Below are 25,941 nucleotides of genomic sequence, written 5' to 3'. Positions count from 1 at the left end.
ATCTTTAAGTCCTATTTTAATTTATTTTTAAAGTAGCTGTAATGTCTGTGTGGAATTTTTTTCAATATTACTATTTAAAAGCCAACAAATTTGGAATTATAAAAAATCACTAATTAGAAATGTAGTGAATTTTGGTTATTTTGCTTTCTTATCACCAATGGCTTTGTTAGAAAATCAAAACTCTCAAGACAGTCCTTAAAATTAGGGAGACAAGGTGGATAAGGTAATATCTTGTATTGGACCAACTTCTGTTGGTGAGAGAGACAGACTTCCGAGCCACACAGTGCTCTTCTTCAGGTCTGGGATGGGAACTCCCAACATCACAGCAAAATGCAAGGTGGAACATTTTGCAGTGATCCTGGGCATTCCCTTCCCAGATGTGAAAAAGAGCTCTGTGTGGCTCGAAAGCTTCTCTCTCTCACCAACAGAAGTTGGTCCAATACAAGGTATTACCTCACCGACCTTGTCTCCCTAATATCCTGGGACCAACATAGCTACAACTACACTGTATACTTAAAATTAGGATCAGTTAATTTTGCAGTTTCTTGTTATAAGGAAACAGTAGCTCTGTACCACAGTAGTTTTTATTGCAACATAGCTAAGGTTAAGATTCTGTCACAGATATTTTTAGTAAAAGTCAAGGACAGGTTGTGGGCAATAAACAAAAATTCCTGGAAGCCTCCAACCTGTCTCTGACTTTTACTAAAAAATACCCTGACATGGGAGGGACAACAAACAGAGCACTCCCAGGGCTTGCAGCTGCTCCAGCCCTGCTGCTGCTTCTGCGGCAGGTGCTGAGCCCAGCTGCTGCAGCCCCACGGAGGGCTGACCCAACCCTGGCTGCTGCTCCAGCAGGCCACTCTGCCCCAGAAGAAGTCAGAGATCCCGGGATGTCACAGAACATGTGACCTCCGGGACAGAATGGTATCCTGAAACATAGTATAACCAAGCAACTCATGCTTCTATGAATTTTGTCATGATAATTACAGTAAATATAAATTCCATGCCTGCAAATTTTGATATGCTCAATAATAAGCTGTCTGGCATAATTTGTAATTAACATTGTTTAATTACATGTTTATCAGATAAGTATCTAAAATGTGTACTAAATTTTCCCATTTTAATAATTGTAGCATATCTGCTCAGTGCTTTGCATTAAATATAACTAAAACAAAATCTCTATCAAAAAGCCTGCTATCTTCAAAGTTGCTTTTCCTCAATAAAACCTGAAAATAATAATGTGTTGACACAAGGACATAATGACTTTCAATATTGAATATAATGAGATACATTTTAGAGATGGCATGGGAATGATATTCTGACGTGCTAGATCCTACCGGTATGTGAATTTCCTCATTTCAGTTAGGTTTTAGTTACAGCTTTGATGGTCTTTCAATGGATATAAGGTATAAATCTCTCAGTCTTGCAGTCTTTACTGAGGCAAAACTCATTAAGTGTGTATATATAATTGCTAAGAATTAAGTATCAGAATTCAATAGAATTGAGCCCTGTATTTTATTTTTTGGTTTACTTTTCTATTACGATGGAAGGCTAGGTTGTTTATTCTTAGACTTTCTGATAGTTTAGAAAATTGCTGACACCACTGTGAAGAAGAGAAATGCTTAAAATGCACCACAAAACAACCTAAAACAAAATTAACATGTTAAAACTTGAGGATTCACATGCATTTTCTAATCAAAGATAATAAAGGGTGGAAAATAGTATTGCCAACCTCATATATTCAAAAATGGTGAGGGAGGGAGGGAATCACCCTACCAAAAAAACATGATTAGTTTAAAGTATGACATTTTCAGCAATAAATTTGGGATTTTTTATTTGCATTCTGGATTTTGAACCTTCAGGATCCTACTTTCAAGCTTCTTTCCATAATCATGAAGGCTAGAAGTTTTGCTCTCCTTAAGACATTTTTTTTAATCACATGATTGAGAGGTCTGGGGGTTTAAGGAAAACACCAAATCTAAAATTGAGAGAGTTGACAAAACTGGAATAATAATGTCATTATCCAGAGAAGTCAAGCTTGAATCTTTCCCAATACTAGAACTAATCTGACAGAGAGATTTTTAAAAGAGGTAACTATTTATGTAGTTGTCATAAATATTCTTTGTTAACATGAAAGAAATAAGCTACTCTGCAAAATGTCCTACGAAGTAATTACAGTTACTGACTCTAAACATGGGTATTTTAAGTTCCTATATTTTTTCCTTTCAAAATAATTAAACAACCAGTATGTTATTAGGTTACAGCTTTCTTCTGTCATCCACAAGGATGTGTCAACATTTTCTTTTTTATTTTTATAGCGTTTTCCATTAGGGGGCGATGATGAAGTTATGAGCTCTACCCTACAACAGTTTGCAAAAGTGATAGATGAGGCAAGTGTTGAATGTGTTTGGCTACCTTTAACCTTTTCTTAGTCATCTATAGACTTCTCAACTGACTATCATTCTTGGCTTTTTTTTAGAATGAGCATTCAGAAATAGCTTGCTTTTATTTATTCATGATGGTAACACTTTAATTACTTGCCCTTGACACAGTATAAAATTGTGTGGCCTGAAGATAGAGAATCAATTCAGTGAAGTAAGATTACATTGTTTCTAAACAATGTACTTTTTATGTCCTGTAACTTTATGTAGGCATCTGCCATAAAAATTGTTACACCACAGAACTAGAAGGTAGCGGATTTATAGTATAAGTATTAATTGTAGACATAAATTGATTCCCCTTTCTTCAATATCTGTTCACACCAAAGTGAATAAACTCTTTTTAAATCAAGGGAAATTTCAAATATACACTATCATTTATAATTAATGTTGAGGTAGCGCCCCAAAACTGCAGTTAAAATAGGGGACCCATTGTACTAGACATTTGAAGATGCCATTCTTGGTCAAACCAGTGCAGACCAATTTAAGACATGATGAAGCAAGTGAATATAAAAACATAATAGGAAGGAAATTGGAAGGGATAGGGAAAAAAGGGTAACAGTAATTTTACACACTTAATATGAGGTTTGTGCATTGGTAGTTCCATAACTTACTTCTCTTTATTTAAAAAGCTTTTATCAGGAACTCTTATTGGCTCTCTATCCAGCCATGATCATTTTGCTATTTTATGTGGGCATCACAACAACAATGGATCTTGAGGAGGGATTTGAAGGAGGACAAGGCAGTTGAGACTTTACACATTCATTTGGCGAAGATGCTCCATGCTCCATGAAGAGTAGCATGGCAGTAACTGTAATGGTGCTTGAGGGGTTAAGTGACAATCAAGGTTGGCATAGTTGTCATGATGGAAAAGTGGCTTGATAAGGTAGAAGAGCAGAAAGTAGGTAAGGTCATAATTGTGAGGTATTAAAGGTGTGAACAAGAAGCTTCACTTGGATGCAGTGTAAATGGCAGACAGTGGACGGATTCAAAGAGGGACGATATGGTGAGAATCACAGGGACATGCCTTTATTGGACTAGAGAAGGGTGATGTAGGTTACAGCATTAAATGTTGGAAATGATGAGATGTTGATGAGAATTTTATCTATGTGGACAAAGAGAAAATGTTATTGAAGAAGAAGCCATGGAATTTGCACATGGCCTGGGTGTTAGGGCCAAAAAAGGGAGGAGTCAAAGGTTACCCACCCCAAAGATTATAGGCCAGGGCTGTAGAGAAGATGGTGGTGTCATCAACATTGACAGAAAATGGGGGGGATGGGAAGGACTTGGGAGGGATAAGTAAGGAATTCTCTTTTAGCCACATTAAGTTTACATTGATGAAGAGACAGAGAGGTTGTGATGTGGGATTGGATGATGGAAGACAGATCAAAATTTGAGAGGTAGATCTGGGAGTCATTAGCATAAAGATAGATAAAGATTAGATTTAGATAAAGATTCAGTTGCTATCAGATAACCGAGAGAGTGAAAATATATAAAGGGAGAAGAAGAATGGGCCAAGAACAGAGCTCTGTAGAACTCCCACAGAAAGTTGTTGATGAGATAAGTACATGCTGAAGAAGTCAGGGAGAAGGGAGAACCATGAGAGGATGGAGTCCTGAAAACTTCAGCTGGACAGGAATTTTTCTGATGAATCAGGGTGTAACCCAAGGTGCCTAGAGTATCCCACACTGGAAATGCCAACGACAGGGAAGGCTGCAAAAAAGAGAGATGATTTCCCCAAAACTGGTCGTTAAAACTGTAGTTAGATTCATCAACCAGTCACAAACTCTGCTCTTGATCCACCGCACTCGTTATCAAGAAGCTGAAAGAAAAGAAATCACATAACCCCCTTTATTGCATTCCACTCTCTGGCTCTGAATCAGCAAATAGATCCAGTAAAGTGAGAAGTTACTTAAATCTCTGTTTACTCTACAAGATGTTCTTCTGATCCCCAAAGGGCCAGCTGCATTACCAGATCAATACTAGTTTGGATCTTACCCAAAATACCATGCTGCCAGCCAATCCTTTAGCATCTAAAACCAAAGGTTTATTAGAAAAGAAAAGAATGAGAAGAGAGTTGTTAAATGATCAAAGCAATCAGATACACACATATGACTTCAGAGTCCATATGTCAGGTCCTTAGCAGCATTGGTGAATTTGCTTGCTTGTAAAATCCCTCTGCAACACATCCAAAACTTGGATGGGTTTATGAGTCCTTTGTTCAAAGCTTCAGTTTGTAGAGAAGTTACTCCAGAGGTGAGAAGCAGGGTTGAAGATAAAATGGAGATTATGCAGTTGCCTTTTTATCTCCTTTGCCATGTGGCTTGTACATCCTTTGCCCCAAACACAAGCTCACAGCACATGGGCATGGAAAACCAGTGTTGCCAACTCCACATAGCAGGAAGTCACCAGACAAACCCTGAAAAGTCACTAGCTGTAGCTGTTTAAGCACTCAAAAGGAGTTAAAAATGTCACTGAACAAAATTTCCAGAGAATTCAACAGAGAATTTCATATATATATATATATATACACACACGCGCGCAAGTGTAGTCACAAAATCATTCACAAGCAGCTCAATAGTGTTAATAAAATCCATTCCATGCTCTTTGTACTATATTCTGTTGCACAACAGAAGCAACTACAAAAATACACGGTCATCATCAGGAGGGTGCCTCTGCTCATTAGGAAGGAAACTGTAGCCGTCTGCTCACTGGGAAGTGCACTCTGTACACTGCAGCCCAGGTTGGCTGGGGTTGGTTAATTTCAGCTGAGCTTCCCTTTCTTGCGAGCCTGGATTTGAGCTGACAGGTTAGTGAAAGGGAAAGTCCAGAACCAGAGAGAAGAGGACATTCACCTGACCTGAGCTTGGCACAGGGAGCCAAGAAAATAGATTTAAAAACAAAAATCTGCTAGCTGGACCCCTTCCCCCTGCTTCCAGGTTTCATTTCTGAAAACAGCTGGGCAGCTAACCCGAGGCCAAGCCAGGGCAAGGAGTAAAGGGGAACTGAAATCAAGCCAGCTCTACCTTTGATCCTGTAGTAAGGGCTTCATTCAGGGAGGCACAGTGCCCCCCACCCCATTGGGGCACATGGCCCTGTCTCATCTCACCTCACCTTCCCGGCTCTCCTCGCTGGCTCAACTGCCTTCACCCGCCCTGCCCACTTCATTAGCCATCTTTCCCTGCATCGCAGGGTGTGCTACCTACTGTGGAGCGGTGAGAAAGAACACATCTGGGTAAAAACAAGCCCTGGTTAATGTGCTGCTCTCTCCAAAATGCACCTGGGTTTAGCAAAGTATTTAATTAGCTGCCACAAACTTCTTTTCCTCGCCTGCAGATTATAGTGATCTCAGCCCAAGAAAGAGTGGAATGTGATTCCTTCTGAGGACATGGTCAATTGAGATGTAACTACATTGACTTGGTATGCAATAGAATGTAGTAAGAAGAGCATGGAATGGATTCTATTAACATTATTGAGCTGCTTGTGAATGATTTTGTGACTATAGATATTGGTACCTTCTTTCTCTGAATGTCACTGTTATTGGCAGTGAAAGTCACTAGATTTGTCACTGGTCACTTTGACACTTATTTTCTCACTAGGGAAACCACAAAGTCACTAAATTTGGTGACAAAGTCCTAAGTTGGCAACATTGGGAAAAGCTCTTGGAGTCCTCTGTCCACAGGCTTGTCCCTTCAGGTCCTGCTGACTCATAGGCTTAGTCCCTGGCTTCTCTCATTGGGTTCATTGTACAGCTGATTGCCTTTGATAGGCCATAGAGCAGGCTGGATAATGCTGATGCCAATCTGTCTGGGTATCACCCAGATACACAGCACAAGTTTGAGATATCAGGTATACCACACGTTCATAACTCAAAGATGATACATACATACAAACAAGCTTATCCTATTTAGCAAATCATAACTCTTCCACTGTTATCTTACATGGCATATCTTGTGTAAGATTCATTGCAATTTTGTAATATTGGTATCTATAATATTATAAATGGTCACCTATATTCCATACAGCATCTCACATGGTTTTGTTGGAAAATGCAGATTCGTCGGACCCAAAATGTTTTGCAGAAATGTGTGGTTCAGTCCTCCAATGAACAACAGGCAAGGTTATGATAAAACCAAGCCTAACTGCCTCACAGTTTGCCTGAAAGGCCGCTGGGGAATCTGGGCTTCCAGGGTCTGGGGCAGCCCAAATAGGCAGGCTGCCCTGGGGCTGGAGGCCCCAGAGTCCATGGCTCTAGGTAGCCTTGACATGCAGCTAGTCCCAGGGTTTCTAGGCTTTCTGCTATAGAGATGGAAGCACCCGTTTCCGAAGCCCTCAGGTCAGCTACAGCTCTGGCTGCCAGGGCATCTAAGCTTCTGGCTCCCTATCAGTCCGCTGCTGACCGGGAGCTCACAGGTCCTGCGAGCCATGGCTGAACCAGGAGCCTCAGGGTTGGAGCTTCCAATGTCAATTTTGTTTGTTTGCTTAGTTCTATTCCTAAACAAAAACTAGACATTTCTAAATTTCCCCTGGAACAGAAATTGTGATTTTTTTTTTTCAATCAGCTCTATTGAAAACCAAGAGAGGACAAGTTTTCAAGAAAGGTATAATTATCAGCTAAAAAGCTATATGCTTATTCAGTTTCCATACATAATTAAGTCTTTTCCATACTGACCTATTTTATTATAACACACATCTGCAGGATCTCAGTGTGCTTTGGCATTCCTCCACATAGATACAAAGACTATATTTTTTAATATCTATCTACAGTGTGTAAACTTAAGTTCTCCTAAAGGTGACCTACAAAAGTTGAATAAAAAAATCCTTCCGTTACTGCAACATGTACTTCATGCTGTTAGCTGCAAGGCTGAGGGGGACTCAGTTACTTTTTAACACATACATTTAAAATTAAAACTCTGTATTGAATGTCCTTTTTAGCTTGAAGTAGTTTGCAAACATGGCTGAAGCTCGGGAAAGACATTTTAACGACTTGCTTGTCATCTGTAAGTGAAATTTATACCAAAGCAACTTTGTTCATGGAGGCTATTAAAGCCAAGCGGAACTGCAGTTAGTAATATTTTCCAAAAACTACTTACATAGCTGACTATTTGCTCTTTTGTTTTTTTCCCCTTACAGCTCAGTTCTTGTCATGCAGTACTTTCAACTCAACTAGCTGATGCCATGATGTTTCCCATTACTCAATTTAAAGAAAGGGATCTGAAAGGTAGAGTAGTCAAACTGGTTCATATAGTAGTTTTTATCCATGGCTCTTGCTCTACCTAATTACAGGCTACATCACTTAATTTACACTGGAATATACTCCAGCTGTCTCAAACTTGTATATTTTTAATGTAAATCATTGACATTAGAACTACTAAACAAATATTTTAAAAAACTTTGTCCATGTTTAAAGGAATTAACCCTATGTCATGTCAACAAACATGGTAATTTCTTTCTGCAAATAAACAGTTCTGTTCAAGATCTAATTTTTGCAATAGCCTTGCACATAGGTGATCCCAGTAAAAATCAGGTTTCAGTTAAAAGATATAAATAATTTGTAGGTTGTAGCCTATTTCCCAAGGATGTTTGTCCACATCCAATGCCACCATATAAACTTGTAATGACTGGCAGTCTCTATTCGGAGTAGATCAACAGTATAATAGGTCTGGATTTGTAAGGTGGTTTGCCTGACACTGCTGGTGAAATAGTTGGCTTTAGCAAATGCTTACAGTTTGTGAGCACTTTATTTTATATTAAACAAAATAAGATGCACTACTTTAATAATGTGAAGTGGGTAATTATGGTAGATTTTATTTGCATACTAAATTTACTAGACTATTGAATACTGGTTTCAAGTATGTAAAATACGATGAAGTTTTTAAAAAATAACTAATTAAAATTCCTAACGTAAGACATTCCATACTAATAATGTGGACACTACACTGAAGGAAAAACAATGGCTCTGTCATAATCCGGATAACTCTTTGTGGATTTCAGAAAAGATTATTTTCCTTTTCTGTAGGTGCGATGCCAGGTTGCAGAAGTGATTATGGAACAAAGTAGACAATGTTATTTTTCAGAACAAGAAAGCAATGGTATTTTTCCAGTCAAGTCTAAAATTACTTTTCATAGTCCTCAAGGGTGGCCATTAACTATGTAGTGGTTATTGAAAATGGTTCCTGATGCCATACTCGCAGCTGAAAATTTGCTCATTACAAAAGTGCAAAACCTGCAACTGAGATTGTATTTAACATCTAATGAGACCATGCTCCTCTTTTATATATTCTACAAACACTTTCCGTTTACGTCAGTTACCTAGCTGTGGAAGTGCTTAAAGTTCTCATGGACCCAGAGATAGAGGCCACTTTTCTTCAATCTTTTAAAAAGAAAACTAAAACATTATCAAATATTCACATTATAATAATGTTATATTTTCTTCTGATATTGGTCTCTTATTCAAATATAATATTCTTTGCAGAGATATTGACTTTAAAAGAAGTTTTCCAAATTGCCAGCAATGGTAAGTACACCTTAAAAGTTTAATTTTCCTGTGAATGTTTGTATGACAGAATATAACATCAGGAGGTAGGGTGGGGATTTAAAAGGGATTTTCAATGAACATAACTTTCCTAGCTTTCTTTGAAAATCCCAGTCTTGAGTCTCAAAGGTTTACGGAAAACTGGAGTCATAAAATTAGTTTGTTTGGTGGCAAGGTGAGCCTCCATAGCCGTGCCCTGATACTGCTCACCCTGCCTCAGTCCCCTCCACCACCCACTTCCCAGGAAACTCACAGATAGTAATCTCTCTTAGCACCACATGGCAAGGTATTAGTAACAAACTTAGACAATAGTTCTGAATGCTACATAAACAAAAGAATCTTCTGCTTCTCCTGGGCCCAGGTCTCATTTCTTTTCTGCTCTCCTACAAAGCACTGACTTTCAGGGCTTTTTTTTCCTCTGGGAGTCTCCTATTTTCCAGGGCCAGGCACAGGAGCAGCTTCCCTCAATCCTTCTTCAACCTATTAACCTGGGGATTACCCTTCTCCAGGGCTTACTAGAAGCGCCAACTGCCCTTCTACAGCTTTCTACTCCAACTTAGCTCTCTTGCCCTTTGTAGTCATTCAATGACCCCTTCCTAGCTAGGTCTAATAATTGAGCAGAGCTATCTGATTCCTAGATGATCAGGATCAGCTGGGAGAGTAGCTGTTCTGTCACAGGCAAAGCTGGTCCTGACTCCCTTTAAAGGGCCAGTCAGCCTGTGACAACTTACTTATAATACCTTAATGAAAACATAACTGAAAATTAATGCAGTTACTACTAACTGATGGAAACAAAACACTAAATATAGTAAAATTAGAATGACAGCGTATTGTTATTTAGGTCTTAGTTGGTTTATGAATTTCTGTGCTCTATGAAACAGGGATTTACTTAATTAATGGAAGTTTAGTTCCCTAAAATTGCTATTTCATATTTATTTTTTCTGTGTTGGGTGTGGTAATGTTGGTTTAAAAATGTAGTTGGTGTTTGTTGGAGAGGGGAGAATGCACTATTTAGTCAGGTTTCAGAGTAACAGCCGTATTAGTCTGTATTCGCAAAAAGAAAAGGAGTACTTGTGGCACCTTAGAGACTAACCAATTTCTTTAATGTTAACCCTTTTCGTATATGCTAATAAAGGGGACAAGCTTTAGATGGAATCTATTTTCTTTACAGAATAGAATATGCAAATGATTTTATTAATAAAAGTGCTTCCCCATTTCAGAAACTGTCACTTGACCACTTTGAAGAATAATAGGTATTTAGGGAAAGTTTTCCTGACAGTTCCTGTTTCTAATTTTTGTGAAGATACTTGCACAGCTGTTTAGAATTTGTCTCCAGTTTAGGTAGCTAGAGTAGTAGAATGATAGTCAAGAGAACAAAAATTCTTCTTCAAGAGATGTCCCTGTGAGTGCTCCACTCCAGGTGTTGGTGCGTCCCTGAGCCTTAGCTCAGAGATTTTTACAGCAGTACTCGTACCGGTCATGCAAGCACAGAGCCTGCCTCCCCGCTCTGAGTGTACCTTAATAGTGCGCGTGCACGACTGGTCTCCTCAGTTCTTTCTCTACCGTCCCCGTCCGGAGCTCAGCAGACTCATTAGAGAATTTCTTCTCTTCCTTGTTCAACTTGTTTTCCCTCTTAGTTTAGCTTACCAGTAATAGTAAAGTACCCTTTCCCTTCTCTTCTCTTCATATAAAAAAAAAAATTTGTTCCTGTCAGTGCAGCCGCTTCTGAGATGCATGGCTCTCCAGGTTTTAAGTGCTGCTCTAACTGTAATGATGCCATCCCTCTTTCAGATGGCCATTCTAAATGTGTTAAATGTTTGGGGGAGTCCCACATCCCCCAAAAATGTGCCCACTGCAGCAAGTTGAAATCCAGGGCTCACAAAGACAGGGAGCTGCGGCTAAAACTGCTCCTGCTGCAAAAATCTCTCGGACCAGTCTCAGATCCGGGCTCTGACTCTGCTGTACACTGCAGCCCCCCCACTTCAAAGAGCCAAAAGAAAACTTAAAAAAAAAATCAGTCTCTCTTACCTGCAAAGGGTATTTGCAGGGACAAGCCTTTCTCCGGGACTGCTTCCCTCTCCGTGCTCCCCCAGCTGAGTACCTTTGATGCGCCGGGCTCCTCTGGCGCTGCGTGAAACCCGCTTGTGGCTGCGGCGGTCACACTAACCTCCGGTGCCGAGGCTTCAGGCTTTCAGTTGCCGGCCTCTCACACGGCACTGTTCAGCACCACAGTGGAAGCAGTGCCGATGTATACTAGCCTGCCTGACCTGCCACAGGCTCCTCTCGCTCTCCCGGCACCGTCAGCCTTTGAGTTAGCTGGCAGTGACAGAACAGAGGAATCCCTCCTCACAACAAATTCCTCTCGGTCAGCCCTCCCCTCACAGAGGCACTGTGGCACTGCAGTTCACACACACAAGGGGACTCCTGGTGTCACCTAACTTGAGTCACCCCTACTTAACACCTACTTCTCTCTAGACCCTCAGGCAAGGTCCACACAGCTTTCCTCCAGTGATGAGGAATCTGGGTTGCGGGGAGAATTTTCACCTTATCAGATCTCCTGTCCACAGACCCCACTCAAGAGAGGCCATAGAAAAGCTGCCTCGTCCTACTCCGAGGGTCCTGCCCCATGGTGTGTGAACCCCTGGATGGCACCACCCAGGCCCTTCCCACCACAGTGGCAATATTGGGCTCCTTATACTCAGGACCACACTCATTATACCAGTGCAGCCAGGTGTGAGACCAGTTGTTCTGCCTGATGAAGCATTGCTTCCTCCCTCCTCCTCTGATGTCTTCGGACAACTTCTCAAAATTTCAAGACCTGTTTAAAAAAGTTGCCAATGAGCTACGAATTAACCTGGAGGAAGTTCCTGAACAGCAGCATGAGCTAACTGACATCCTGCTGCCCTCGTCTTCTTCTAGAATTGCATTACCTATCAATGCTGTCCTTTTAGAATCTGCCACGGCCATTTAGCAAACCCCGGCTGCAAGCCTACCTACCTGTAAGAGAGTAGACCGAAAGTACTTTATTCCTTCTAAGGGCTCAGAATTCCTTTTTATTCACGCAGGGCCAAACTTGCTGGTAGTAGACGCAGTTAATCAAAAGAACAAACACCAGTTTCCCCGCTCCATCCTTTCCGACAAGGACAGTAAGTGATTAGATCTGCTTGGACGTAAGGTATACGCTTCTTCCACGCTGCAGTTTTGCATTGCTAATTATACAGCCGGTCTAGCAAAGTACAACCACAAAAATTACAATAAATTCATGGACTTTATTGATCACATTCCAGAAGAAAAGAAACAACAATTTACAGCTGTAGTTTCCGAGGGACAAATCATCTCCCGCACTACTCTTCAAGCTGCCCTTGATGTGGCCAATACTGCGGCACGGTCCACTGCCGCAGCAGTCGTGATGCACTGAGGGTCGTAGCTCTCCTACTCTTCCTTTCCCAGGGAGGTCCAGAGGACCATTGAGGATCTTCCCTTCGGTGACAAACTATTCGCCTCCATCACAAATGACGTACTCCACTCCGTGAAGGACTCCAAGGCAACTCTCCGGTCTCTAGGGATTCAAACCCCTATGTCAGGGTTCCCTTCCCACTCTGAACTCTAGGGTACAGATGTGGGGCCCCGCATGAAAGACCCCCTAAGCTTATTGTATAAGTAGGGGCATAGCGAGCAGATCGAGGGACGTGATCGTTCCCCTCTATTCGACACTGGTGAGGCCTCATCTGGAGTACTGTGTCCAGTTTTGGGCCCCACACTACAAGAAGGATGTGGATAAATTGGAAAGAGTCCAGCGAAGGGCAACAAAAATGATTAGGGGTCTAGAGCACATGACTTATGAGGAGAGGCTGAGGGAGCTGGGATTGTTTAGTCTGCAGAAGAGAAGAATGAGGGGGGATTTGATAGCTGCTTTCAACTACCTGAAAGGGGGTTCCAAAGAGGATGGCTCTAGACTGTTCTCAATGGTAGCAGATGACAGAACGAGGAGTAATGGTCTCAAGTTGCAATGGGGGAGGTTTAGATTGGATATTAGGAAAAACTTTTTCACTAAGAGGGTGGTGAAACACTGGAATGCGTTACCTAGGGAGGTGGTAGAATCTCCTTCCTTAGAGGTTTTTAAGGTCAGGCTTGACAAAGCCCTGGCTGGGATGATTTAACTGACTTGGTCCTGCTTTGAGCAGGGGGTTGGACTAGATGACCTTCTGGGGTCCCTTCCAACCCTGATATTCTATGATTCTATTTCTACCAGCTTAGGTTAAAAACTCTTCAAGGCACAAATTCTCCCTTGTACCTTGGATTAGGTAACTCTGCCACCAGCAAGTGACTTAGACACACTCAGGGAAAGGACCACTTGGAGTTCCTACTCCCCCCAATATCTCCCAAGTCCCCATACCCCCTTTCCTGGGGAGGCTTGAGAATAAACAAGATGAGCACAGACCAACCTTGGGTTTTTGGTTTTTTTTAGGACACTAAAAAAAAACCCAATCGGATTCTAAAACAGAACTTTATAATAAAGAAAAAAGGTAAAAGAAGCACCTCTGTAAAATTAGAATGGAAGATAATCTTACAGGGCAATCAATTCAAAACACAGAGAATTTTCCTCTGGGCCAAACTTTAAAGTTACAGAAAGAAAACCAGGACTACACCTTCCTCTCAGCACAGAGAAAATCACAAACCAAAACAAAAATAATCTAATGCATTCCCTTGCTAGTACTTACTAATTCTAATGGAGTTGGATTGCTTGCTTCCTTGATCTGTGTCTGGCAAGCACACAGAACAGACAGACCAAAACCTTCTCCCTTCTCCTCCCCCCCCCCCCCCCCCCCCCCCCCCGATTTGAAAGTATCTTGCCCCCTTATTGGTCCTTTTGGTCAAGTGCCAGCCAGGTTACCTGAGCTTCTTAATCCTTTACAGGTAAAAGGATTTTGTGCCTCGGCCAGGAGGGATTTTATAGTACTGTATACAGGAAGATTTGTTACCCTTCCCTTTATATTTGACACCTATGACCAGAATAGATATCAGCCTTACCAGCGACCACGCTACCCCACATACACCCAGCAATTCTATAGATCTCACAAGCAACAGCAGCGCCAGAGATCCAGGTACCAACGCCACCGTCCCAACTTCTCGGCAGCATCTCAACCCCCTCCAACCAATAAGCAAATTTGAAGCCTTGGTCAAGGGTATAGAAAACAATATTCCCACCTCAGCGCTTACACCGCCTGCCCCTATTTTTGGTCACAGCCTACGCCCATTCTCCGATCAATGGAGCAATATTACCACCGACAAGTGGGCTTTAGAGGTTGTCACAGTTGGCTGTTCTATCCCTTTCCTCTCCCCACCTCCCATCCACCCACCCTCCCCGTCCCTCTTCAGGGACCCCTCTCACAAGCAACTGCTCCTCCAAGAATTACAACATCTCCTTCAATTGGGGGCAGTGGAAATCGTGCCTGAACAACACAGAGGGAAATGTTTCTACTCCCATTTCTTCTTAACAGAAAAAAAAAAAGGGGGGATGGCTACCGATCCTCAACCTCAGGCAGCTAAACTAATTTATCAAAAAGCAAAAGTTCAAAAGGGTTACCCTCAACACCATAATCCCAGCCCTGGAGCAGGGCGATTGGTTTTCAGCCCTCGACATACAGGACGCTTATTTTCATGTGACTATTCACCCAGCCCACAGATGTTTTCTTGGTTTTACCCTCGGTTCTACACATTTTCAATACAGAGTGTTGCCCTTCGGCCTATATACCGCCCCCCCTAGTTTTCTCCAAACTCCTAACCATGGTTACGGCCCCCCTCAGGAAACGAGGTTATAATATTTCCTTACCTCAACGATTGTCTCCTCAAAGCCTCAATGTTCGACGAAGCTCTTTGATCCATGCAGCTTACTGTCGCTTGCTTCCTTTCCCTTGGCCTGCAAATAAACAAAAACAAATTCACCTTATCTCCTACCCAACAAATGGAATTCATAGGAGTGCACCTGGATTTCCAAACGGGAAAAGCGTCTCTCCCACTGAATCGTTTCAACACCATAAAACTCCTGGTTACAAAACTTCGCAACAGTCCCCAGGTCACTGCACAAGACTGCCTGCAACTTTTAGGCCACATGGCCTTGTGTACTTTCGTGGTAAAAAATGCACGCCTATACATGAGGTGCTTCCAAGCTTGGTTGGCCACGGTTTACAGACCGAATGTACACGCTCTAAACAAGCCTCTATCCATACCCTTCAGAGTCAAAGACTCCCTCCGATGGTGGACAGTTCCCTTTAACCTCTGCCCAGGAGTCCCTTTTCTCCAGGACTCTCCATCACTCATAATGACTACCGATGCATCCGTCAAGGGATGGGGAGCGCACATTTCCCACCACACAGCCCAGGGGCTGTGGTCTTCCACCGAAGTCTCCATACACATAAACATCCTAGAACTGCGAGCCATACGCAATGCCTGCCGTCACTTCTTCCTATTTATTCAGAACCAACATGTTCGGATAATGACAGACAACATCGCTTGCATGTTCTATGTCAACAGGCAGGAAGGGGCTCGATCTCACTCACTATGTACAGGAGCCATGAAGCTCTGGAATTGGTGCCTCATGAACAACATCCGGATATCAGCTGCCTGTCTTCCCAGGGCCCTGAATACCGCTGCAGACGAACTAAGCAGACGTTTTCCCTGGGATCATGAATGGGAGATAAACAACATGATCATTCGCAGTATGTTCAGCGTTTGGGGCTATCCAACCCTGGACCTCTTCACGACTGCGAAGAACAAGAAATGTCCCAGATTTTGCTCCAGAGCGGGATTGGGTAAACATTCCCTAGGAGATGCATTCCTGATCTCATGGGCCCCAACACTTAATGTGTGATTTTTTCCCCCAAGACTGGTTCTCCACAGAGTTCTGACAAAGTTACCAACAGATCGTGCCACAGTAATTCTGATTGCCCCGTCATGGCCCAGACAGCCATGGTTTCCGTTCATCACCATAATGTTAATTCGCCCACCGATTTCATTGCCCCTCACTTCGAACCTCCTGTTGCAGCAACACGGCCAATTTCTTTGCCCCCCAACCTGTCCATGCTTCACCTCAAAGCTTGGTTCCTACATGGTTCTCCCAAAAGAACTAGCATGCTCTGAGCAGGTTCAAAGAGTGCTCCTACATAGCAGAACACAATCTACTCGCATCACCTGTCTCCGAAATTGGAAGCGATTCACACAGTGGTGCTCAGCTAAACAACTTCTGCACCTCTTCTGCCCATACTTGACTACCTATTAGACCTTGAGCAATCTGGCCTTTCTTTCAGCTCCATCAAGGTCCATTTAGCTGCTATTACAACTTTTCATGACAAGATCGATGATACCTCTGTTTTTGCTCATCCAGTCACCAAGTGTTTTCTCAAAGGGATCCAATCCCTAGACCCAGACATTAAATCTCCTACCCCTCCGTGGGACCTTCACTTGGTATTATCCTGCTTAACTAAACAACCGTTTGAGCCCCTAGCCACTTGCTCCCTCTTACACCTCTCTATGCAAACAGGATTCTTAGTGGCAATCACCTCCTCCAGACGTGCAGGAGAAATAGCAGCTCTCATGGCGGACCCACCGTACACACTATTTTTTAAGGACCAGGTTACCCTCCGACTACACCCCAAATTTCTTCCAAAGATGCGTTCGTCATTCCACATCAATGAGCCGATACACCTACCAACCTTCTTTCCTAAACCACATGCAAACTCTCTTGAATCCACAATGCATACGTTAGATGTACACAGGGCTTTGTCCTTATATTTGGATAGAACCAAGCCCTTTAAAAACTCTTCTAGACTCTTTGTCTCCATTGCAGAGTGCCCCAAAGAGACACCTATTTCTATCCAGAGACTTTCAAACTGGATTTCTGACTGTATCCGACTGTGCTATCAAATAAAGAAAGTTACGCCTCCAGCCAGCATCAGAACTCGCTCCAGTAGATCTGTGGCTACCTCCGTGGCTTTTCTACGCAAAGTTCCTCTGGCTGACATCCGTAAAGCAGCCATTTGGACTTCTGAACACACATTTGTTAAGCATTATGCCCTTACTCAAGGCCCTCTCTCTGATACACGATTAGGCAGAGCTGTATTATCTACTGCATTCCTACCAAATCCAAACTCCCTACGTCCTTGAGAGACACTGGTTTTAAGGCACCTGGAGTGGAACACCCACAGGGACATCTCTCTCTCGAAGAGGAGGTTACTCACCCTGTGCAGTAACTGACGTTCTTAGAGATGAGTGTCCCTGTGAGTGCTCCACTCCCACCCTCCTCCCCTCTACTTTGGAGTCGGGGTAGCCTCCATTGTAGATAAGGAACTGAGGAGACCGGTCGCGCACGCACACTATTAAGGTACACTCAGAGCGGGGGACAGGCTCTGCGCGTGCGTGACTGGTACGAATATGGCTGTAAAAATCTCCAAGCAAAGGCGCAGGGATGCACCAACACCTGGAGTGGAGCACCCACAGGGACACGCATCTCGAAGAACGTCAGTTACTGCACAGGGTGAGTAACCTTCTCTTATTCATGAGATTTCATTTTTTAAAAGTTTGAGGTTTTAATTTTGGAGAGCTTTGTGTTCCAAGTGTCAGTGAAAGAAACCATTAAAAATCTAAGTGGTTTTATTTTGTTTCATTGAATTTAAATATTGTCCATTACTGTATCTTTTCTATGTTTATATATTTGCTTAATTTATTAAATGACTATAAGATATTAAATATTTTATTATTTAGATCATGATACTGCCATTAACAGATACAGTCGGCTGTCAAAAAGAAGAGAGAATGAAAAGGTTTGTGAGACGTACTTTTAAGCAGCCTCTTTAGAGGAGATAAACCAAAATATTATAGAATAGACATAATCTCCAATGATAGCAAATAATATGCAACAGAGTAGACTTTACTTAAAGTCTGATAGTTAAGGTTCTAATAGTTGAGACAACTTTGTACAGCAGACAAAAGCTGCTTTTGCATTGTAAGAGTGGCATGTAATATTTTTAAAATGCTGTGAGTCTAAGGATGCAATATTATATTCAGGTACATTTGGTTAAAGAGAGAACTCAGTGCTGGAAAGACAAAATGCAGGGTTTGGTTACCATGGAAACCTCCTCCATAATCTTTGGAAAAGGAGTCATGGGGCAAAAAGTGCCATTTCTGATATATGGTGAATTTTTTTTTAATAGTAATGTTTCAGTGCTGGTTGTAAATAAACCTGTACAGAAAGGATATGCAAAACAACGAGTCACAAACTTTGTGACTTTTTTTTTCTCTTTAGGTCAAGTATGAAGTTACAGAAGATGTGTATACTTCCAAGAAGAAACAGCATCAGACCATGATGCATTATTTCTGTGCATTAAATACTCTTCAGTACAAGAAGAAAATAGCCATGCTGGAACCCTTGCTAGGATATATGCAAGCTCAGGTGAATATGTCAAACACTGAAAGTTGTAGCTTTGAAATAATGTTGGAGAGTACCTTTCACAGCACTGCTGGTAGGAACTTTCTCACGGCATTGCTGGTGACTGTTGAGTAAATCTTTGGCACTGACAAGTATGCAGAGAAGGTAAGAATTAAATGACTATAGCAATGGTATGGTCTTCTCACCTCCAGAAGAAGGGTTTCTGCAGTTCAGTATTGAAGCACATTCTGAGGGAATGATATGGGGAAGCTTGTACTTTTACTCTCCTTTGGCAGCTGTTCTGAAGAAGACTTAGGGCTTGTCTACACTGCACTGCAGTGAAGACTATGCGGGGGTGTAGATTGTAGAGCTCACTGAAGTCTTGTGATCTAACTGTCCCATGTGAACGCTGCTGGTGTGAACTGAAAGGTACTGAATTTGTGTTAACGTAGTCCTGTTTGAAAGAGGACTATGTTCATGCAAACTAGGTACCTTTTTGTTCAAGCCAGCAGCGTCCATGTGAGGCAGTTAAGATTGTAACAGTTTGGTGCACTCTGCAACTGATGCCCCCCATAGTTCTCACTGTGGCACAATGTAGACCTAGCCCTAGAGTCAATCATTGCAGTCTCATCACAGCTGGAATGCTGGAGGCACTGGAATGGTGTTCACAATCATTCTGGCTCAGTTTAGTAGCTAACTTAATAAGAGAATTGTTGACAATTCAAATTTCTTTTTACATATATGTTCAGAGAGAATATGACAAATCACTTTCTGCCTCTGTCGCTAAGTTTTAAAAAGAAACTGTAGCCCACAGGCTTGCCTTTACTATAGTCACTGCCTTGCCTTCATTATACTTAGCTGCTTTCATTATATTCAGCTGTAGCACAAGAAACCTACTGTATCCTGTAAGACATTAGCTGAAGCCTAAGCTAGCACAAGTGCGGTTAAGTAGGCCGTAACCCTTGGCATAGATCAACGATTACCTTTTTTGATTTTAGGAACAAAGAAGAGCTTGCTCACTAGTAGGAGGTAGAATGTTCCAGTAAGTGCTACCACAAGAAACATGGAAGTAGTAACCACAAATGGTAGTTACACCTATAGAAGAAGGACACCTCAACATTAGTAGGATGAGGAAATACAAAAAAGGAAAATGGCAAAAACCCCTACTGAATAATGCATTAGATTTAGTGGCCTCAGCATAACATAGAAGTTGCATCCCAGCCTGTGGGGCTAAGAGAGAGATGTAGCCCTTGAAAGGGGCCAGAATGATGGCCACTGGTAATGAGGAGGAAAGTGATGGTGATGAGGAAGATAATGACTAACATTTCAGATTTCCCTGCAAAGGGTGATCTGAGTATATGGACATGCAGATGTACTTCTGTAGTGTCTCTGTCTACCTCACTGAGTTAGTGTTTGTGATTTTTTGCTAAATGTATTAATAAACTACTTGGAAATATAGAGGCGTTCCTATAGTGTGAGTGTTGCAATTGTGCACATCGGGGTTCCCAACTATATAGTAATTTTAATAATACTGGGCCTGATCTTGGGGCAAGAACCTGTCAACCCTCAAAGTGATAACTGGAATTCTTAGGTAATCAATATAATTAATACATAATCTATGGATCAGGCTACAGAACTTGAGTCATCATTCATTTTCTTTGCTATGTGAGTATATTTGGTGAAACTCTGACCTCATTCAAATCAATAGCAAATTTCCCATAGATGTCACTGGAGCCAGGAATACACCAATCTCCTACTTCGTTTTTATGCAGAACTACCCATAAGAATAGTTTAAGTGTCTCTTAAAGTGAAGTCGCAATGAAAATTATTTTTGCTCAAACAGATCAAAATTTTATAATAAAAAACAAGCTAATATAGAGACCTTGTGAGAACATGTCATTACCAGAGAACTTAGCCTCCTCTTCTTTCCCTTCATAAAAGGATTATTTTATCCCCATATTGTGATTGAAATGTTTCCATGTTCTTCTTCAGTGTGAGTACTACTGCTTCTCGTCTACAGCTCCAGCATAGAAGTAGAAACTAAATTTGAATATCTTCTGCTGTAAAGCCGAACAATACAGCTGCATTCTGTTTACGTCTTATCTGAGCGGTGTTGTGAGGCGTGAAGGACATGTTCCAAAATCTTTAGATTTAGTGGGACGGATAGACCAACAATCACAATGATTTTAGAGTTCCTACTATTGGATCTATTACTAGGGTTTTAAAAGAACAGAAATAGATGGGTTTTGTTTGGTTTGTTAAATGAATGGTTTCTCTCTCTCTTTTAAGATAAGTTTCTTTAAAATGGGTTCAGAAAATCTTACTGAGCAACTGGAAGAATTTTTAACCAATATTGGCACAAGTGTACAGAAGTAAGTTTTTGTTCTTATTTGTTTAATTGTATCCTTAATGCCTAATTTTGCCTTCACTAATTTTCTTTTTTGAATCTGCCTACTGCTACATCATCTCTGTTAATAACGCATTGTATTTTATGCTATTTTAGTGTTCGCAGGGAAATGGATTCTGAGGTAGAAACCATGCAGCAGACCATAGAGGACTTGGAAGTAGCCAGTGATCCATTATATTTACCTGATCCTGACACAACAAAATTTCCTGTCCATAGAAATCTAACACGGAAAGCTGGCTATCTTAATGCAAGGAAGTAAGCTACCTACTATTATTTTAAAAAGTCAGAAGAATTTTACTCATTTAAAAAAAAAGGCACGTTGGATAAGGAAGTGATGTTTATAAAAACAGTTATATTGGATTGTACCTAAACATTTAATTGGTCAAATTGAACTAGCCACAGTGAAGCTTGATATGCTTCCTTTCTTTGTATTCTCCTCACGATAGATTGAGTTGTGGATTATTTAGCATTAATTTTTGGATTTTAGTAATTGGCCCACCTATTAATACTTTGCATTATTCATTCAGTGATCTTAAAGGAAAAGTAAGTATTGTTAATGCCATAAGACAGAGACACTGAAACAGAGAGATCAGGTGACTTCCTCATAGTCACAAGAACCTAGCAGTCAGGAATAGAGACAGACCTGATTTCCACCTAGTGGTTAGAGAAATTATGCTCTTTTGTTAATAAAACTTAATCCCCTGGATATTTGTGCCTACAAAAGAAATATGGAGATATATGTATTTATTCAATATTAATTGGGTTGTAATCTCTGAAAAAGCCAGTATTTGAAGGATTAATACTATATTATGTTGCTCATTTTCTATGTAAAATACAACTTTAGGATAAAAAGTTTGGGTTACAGTAGAATAAGAGTTTGTACTTTTGAAATATAAGGAAAACACATTATGCATTATACTAAACAGACTTTTGTGAACATGCATGGCAATTTAAAGGAGTGCTCTTTGGCCCACTAGAGGGAGACATTATTCCACATATGTAAAGGCAACCTATTGGTTTTACAATTGGTTAAAAACGAATGAAAGCTATAAAGTTTAGTGTGTGTGTTCCCAGTTTATACCATGTTCTGCATACATGGAGAACTTCGTAAAAATCAGTCTGTTACAACAACAACCTAGAGGAAAAGTACTTTCCTGACCTTGAACTATGAATTATTTAAAGAGTTCAACTTTAGTAGCTAATGTTGAAGTGAGAAGACATGTACAAAAACAAAGATGAAGTTCCAGTGTTGGGTATTCTCAGTGCAATACCCCAATTTATTTATCATGAAATTCCTCTTATATAGATCTGCAGAGGCTGTATGCTGTGGTCCATAGCTCCTGCAGTCTCTTCCTGTGAATCAAATAAATACTTTGGGTGGAAAGTGATGGATCTTTAGTTGGCTATGTTGATATTAATACTTGACATCTAAATTAAGTCTTCTCAGTGGATTAAAACAAAATGCATTGTTTTTGTTAAAGAACTCTTGATCCTACCACCAAAGGGGTAAGGAAAAAAGAAGACCCTTTGATTTTTGTGACCCATAAAGCAACGCTCTAAACACCACTGGTTAAAACACAATTGGTTTAACCTTTACTTCTAATTAAGTTTCTTATAGCTGTAACAGTTGGCTAGCATATTACTTTTACATGGTTTATCATATAACTAGGATATTTAAACCAGTTTAGCTTAAAGTAAAATGGTACAAATAGTGAAGAAACCAACTATGTTGTGTAAATTAATCTAGGACTTAGTGAAAATCTATTGGGTTTTATTTTCTTAAGAAGACTTGGAGGTCTTGTTTTTCTGATTTCTTTTGTATTTTTCTAATTTAGGGGTCTGACTTAAATATGCAATCCACTAAATCAGTGTCTCCCTTCTTGTTTTAGTAAGACTGGGCTGGTGTCTTCCAGTTGGGACAGACAGTTTTACTTTACTCAGGGTGGAAACCTAATGAGTCAGGCAAGAGGTGACGTAGCTGGAGGACTTGTCATGGACATAGACAACTGTTCTGTGATGGCTGTGGACTGTGAGGACAGAAGATACTGCTTTCAGATAACATCTTTTGATGGCAAAAAGTTAGTATTCATTCTTATGATAGTGTTATCTGTAAATGACGCTATATTCATTAACTAACTGGAAAAAAAAAAAAAGACAAATTTCAGTTTTGGCTGGTGAAAATTTGAACAGGGGTTTTTGTTTTGTTGTTTAAAACTCTGCCTTTTTTTCCTTCACCATATCCTAAACAGCCACATGGAGCTGCTGATAACAGGTTGGAATAATCAAAGCCCACAACAGTTCCATAACCATAAATGGTTATATTGCATGTTGAACAAGCTGTAATCTATATTAATTTAAACTGTATGAACGTCACTTTTTATTTGGATAATTCCAAAACATTTGCACTGAAATCTGAATATGTATTAAGTGAGACTCAGAGTGCTAGCATGTGGGATAGCTTTCCATTTGTTGTTGGAGCAATGTTTCTGGGTTTTAACCCTCAAATTTACTTTATTAACAAGATGTTTATTAGTATAAATACAGTGTACCACAGTAAATACATTTATTATTATTACTTAGGTTTGTCCAGTTCTAAATAACTGAGAGATCAACCAGATAAAATTCAGTGTAATTCTTGCAAGTTTTGCTGAGCGATAGTCCCGTTCAAACATTTAGCATTCACTACAAACACCAGAATCCTTCCATACAGCTTTAACTGTAACCTCTTACTTCTGATGTCCATAGACTAGACTTTCAGGCATGAAATGCAGTCCTGGACTCGTAGAAAATGAGCTGTTGATTTATGTATGATATCTGTGAACTAAGTATGTACCTGAGCTTGAAGATACTTTTAAATAAGATTTGAACACAGCCTTAGCTGTTTGTAATGCAATTTCATTCTAAAGATCACATAACTCTCTTGACCTATTTAACCATAACTTATAACAAAAATCCATTCTACAGGTAGATGGTGTATTGTATTAGAAATGTAAATATTCTGCTATAAATTGGTGTTTTGAGATAATCAAGTATAAGTACTCTTGCATTCCCTACCATTGCAACCTAACATTCAGCCTTAGAACTATCTGGTGTTTATAGCATGTTGTTAGGGCTGAATTCCCATTGCCATTTGAACACAAAAAGATCTTGATTGTGCTATAGCACACTCTGATCGCCTATGAGACCACTTACAAAATTATTATACGTATTTATAATAGCCTAATTTTTTTAACAAACGTGCATAATAACTTGCCTTGATGTTTTTCTGTTGATATTTTCTAAAAAACTGTTAGTTTTGTATGCATGGATGTGAAAGTGATCTGAATAATGACTTTATATACGTAGAAAATATGAAGTGCTTTTCAAAATCCTTTATAAAAAGTTTTTTAAAACAATGTTTTTGTATCTCTATCAACAAAATCATCCATAGCTTGGGTATCTTTGATTCTTACCCTTCCCAGCAATTTTAAAACTGAGGTTATACCAAAATAAGTATTGCTTTTTCATGAGAAGCTCCAAATTTAGAGGGTGCAGCACAGCTTCTTATGTTTTCTTCTAGAAAGGAAGATTCAATATTCAGTTCTTTACTTTGTGCAATAAGATCTAGATCCTGGAGAAAAAAGGTTGGCGCCATCTACATTAATACTTTTTTCTTCTGTTTGGACACTTGCAAAGCCCTGTCATTGTTTTGGGTATGAGATAGTGAGCTGACTAGTGCTTGTGGGGCATAGGCGGTGGGGCTGTTTCATTGCTGTGTAGACTTTTGGATTCCACCTGGAACCCAAGCTCTGGGACCCTCACCTCACAGGGTCCTAGCGCCCAGGATCCAGCCTGACCCTCTACACAGCAATGAAACAGCCCCGAGTCCGAGTCAGCTGATAGAGGCCAGTCACTGTATCTAGTTTCTGTGTAAACATACCCATGGATGTGAAACTGTCTTGCCTGTTTCAGACTAAATGACTGTTCAGTTGCTATGTGCGCACAGCTAGCACCTTTGCCTGATTTTTGCATAGAAATAAGATTGCTTGCATCTTCAGTTAAATCTAGCTTCCATTTAGTATGTGTGCATAGCTCCCAGTGTTAGTACAAGTTACATTTATATGTCAAAGGGAAAATTTACTTCAAGACAAAAAGTTACTGAAAGGATCTTTTTCTTTCAAATAAGTGAGCCTGAGAATTTTTTTTTATTCTCTCTTCTTTCAGATCTTCAATCTTACAGGCAGACAGTAAAAAAGATTATGAAGAGGTAAGCTTACAGCAAGTGCGTAGTTGTTCAGATGCTTTTTCTGATAATTCATTACACATAAGAAATATTTCTTAGGTTATCAAAGTGAATAGTGACCTGAAGATTTCTTCTACCCATACTGACATGTCAAGAAGGTGTCCCTTTATTTCTACCCTGGAAAAAAAAATCTGTGCCAGCAAAAGTGACTGTCAGTGGGGACCTATAGGTTTAACTTGGAGGAAAAATAGCCAGCATAGTCATTGGCAATAAGGGAAACAAACACTGCACACCTTTTTGGGGGCAGTAGCGGGGGTGTATACTGTATGCTTTTTTCCTTTGAGTCAGCCAGCTATAGAAAGCAAAAGAAAGCCCAAAATGAAATATCCTGAGTGCCATCTTGCAAAACAAGAGGAAAACCACATCCAAACTTTGTTTGAAAAGCGTTCAGTCAAAAGATCATAGAATTAATGTTGTAAAAATCATGCTGTCTTAGTGGCATTGCTATAGTTATTTTTGATGGTAGCTTTAGAACCGAGTTAAGAAGCAAGCACAGGACCATGCATTCTTGGCAAGAAGCTCAGAGGCTGAGTATTGAAAGGCATTTAATGCTTTCAGTATCTGTTAGGAAGACTGCATGTCTCACTGCCCACTGCTGGGTGATCAAAGAAACAAATACGTTTCAAACAAAAACCAAATGTTTGTTTGCTTTCTGGTTGCATTCGACACTCATTCTTGTGTAAGGGTTGAGGTCCCTAGATCCACCTTGCAGCAAGAATGCACCTATCCCGGTGCCACTGATCACTCTTTCAATGAAGAACCACTCTTGTTGAGAGTGATTTATTTACATACAAGCGTCAGACCGACCCAGTTATAGTCAAAAGGTCACAATGTAAAGGTTCTTAGCTGACTCTT

At 40.5% G+C, this 25,941-nt stretch overlaps 1 protein-coding gene across 4 annotated transcripts in view; it reads left to right on the top strand.

The window, feature by feature from the left end:
- The window catches only part of APPL1 (adaptor protein, phosphotyrosine interacting with PH domain and leucine zipper 1), a 52,122-nt gene that overhangs the window by 10,372 nt on the left and 15,809 nt on the right, over positions 1-25,941 (top strand). For 3 of the 4 annotated variants that reach the window (XM_037904018.2, XM_043550617.1, XM_037904019.2), the window contains 9 exons: positions 2,319-2,390; positions 7,572-7,659; positions 8,914-8,955; positions 17,734-17,792; positions 18,275-18,421; positions 20,687-20,769; positions 20,901-21,059; positions 22,694-22,882; positions 25,008-25,050. In XM_037904018.2, coding sequence (XP_037759946.2) covers positions 2,319-2,390; positions 7,572-7,659; positions 8,914-8,955; positions 17,734-17,792; positions 18,275-18,421; positions 20,687-20,769; positions 20,901-21,059; positions 22,694-22,882; positions 25,008-25,050 — 882 coding nt within the window. The remainder of the gene's footprint in view (positions 1-2,318; positions 2,391-7,571; positions 7,660-8,913; positions 8,956-17,733; positions 17,793-18,274; positions 18,422-20,686; positions 20,770-20,900; positions 21,060-22,693; positions 22,883-25,007; positions 25,051-25,941) is intronic. The other variant, XM_043550618.1, reaches the window with a different exon arrangement.

This window comes from Chelonia mydas, chromosome 7 (assembly GCF_015237465.2).
Source record: "Chelonia mydas isolate rCheMyd1 chromosome 7, rCheMyd1.pri.v2, whole genome shotgun sequence".
NCBI lineage: Eukaryota > Metazoa > Chordata > Testudines > Cheloniidae > Chelonia > Chelonia mydas.
This window is presented reverse-complemented; position numbering and strand designations above follow the sequence as displayed.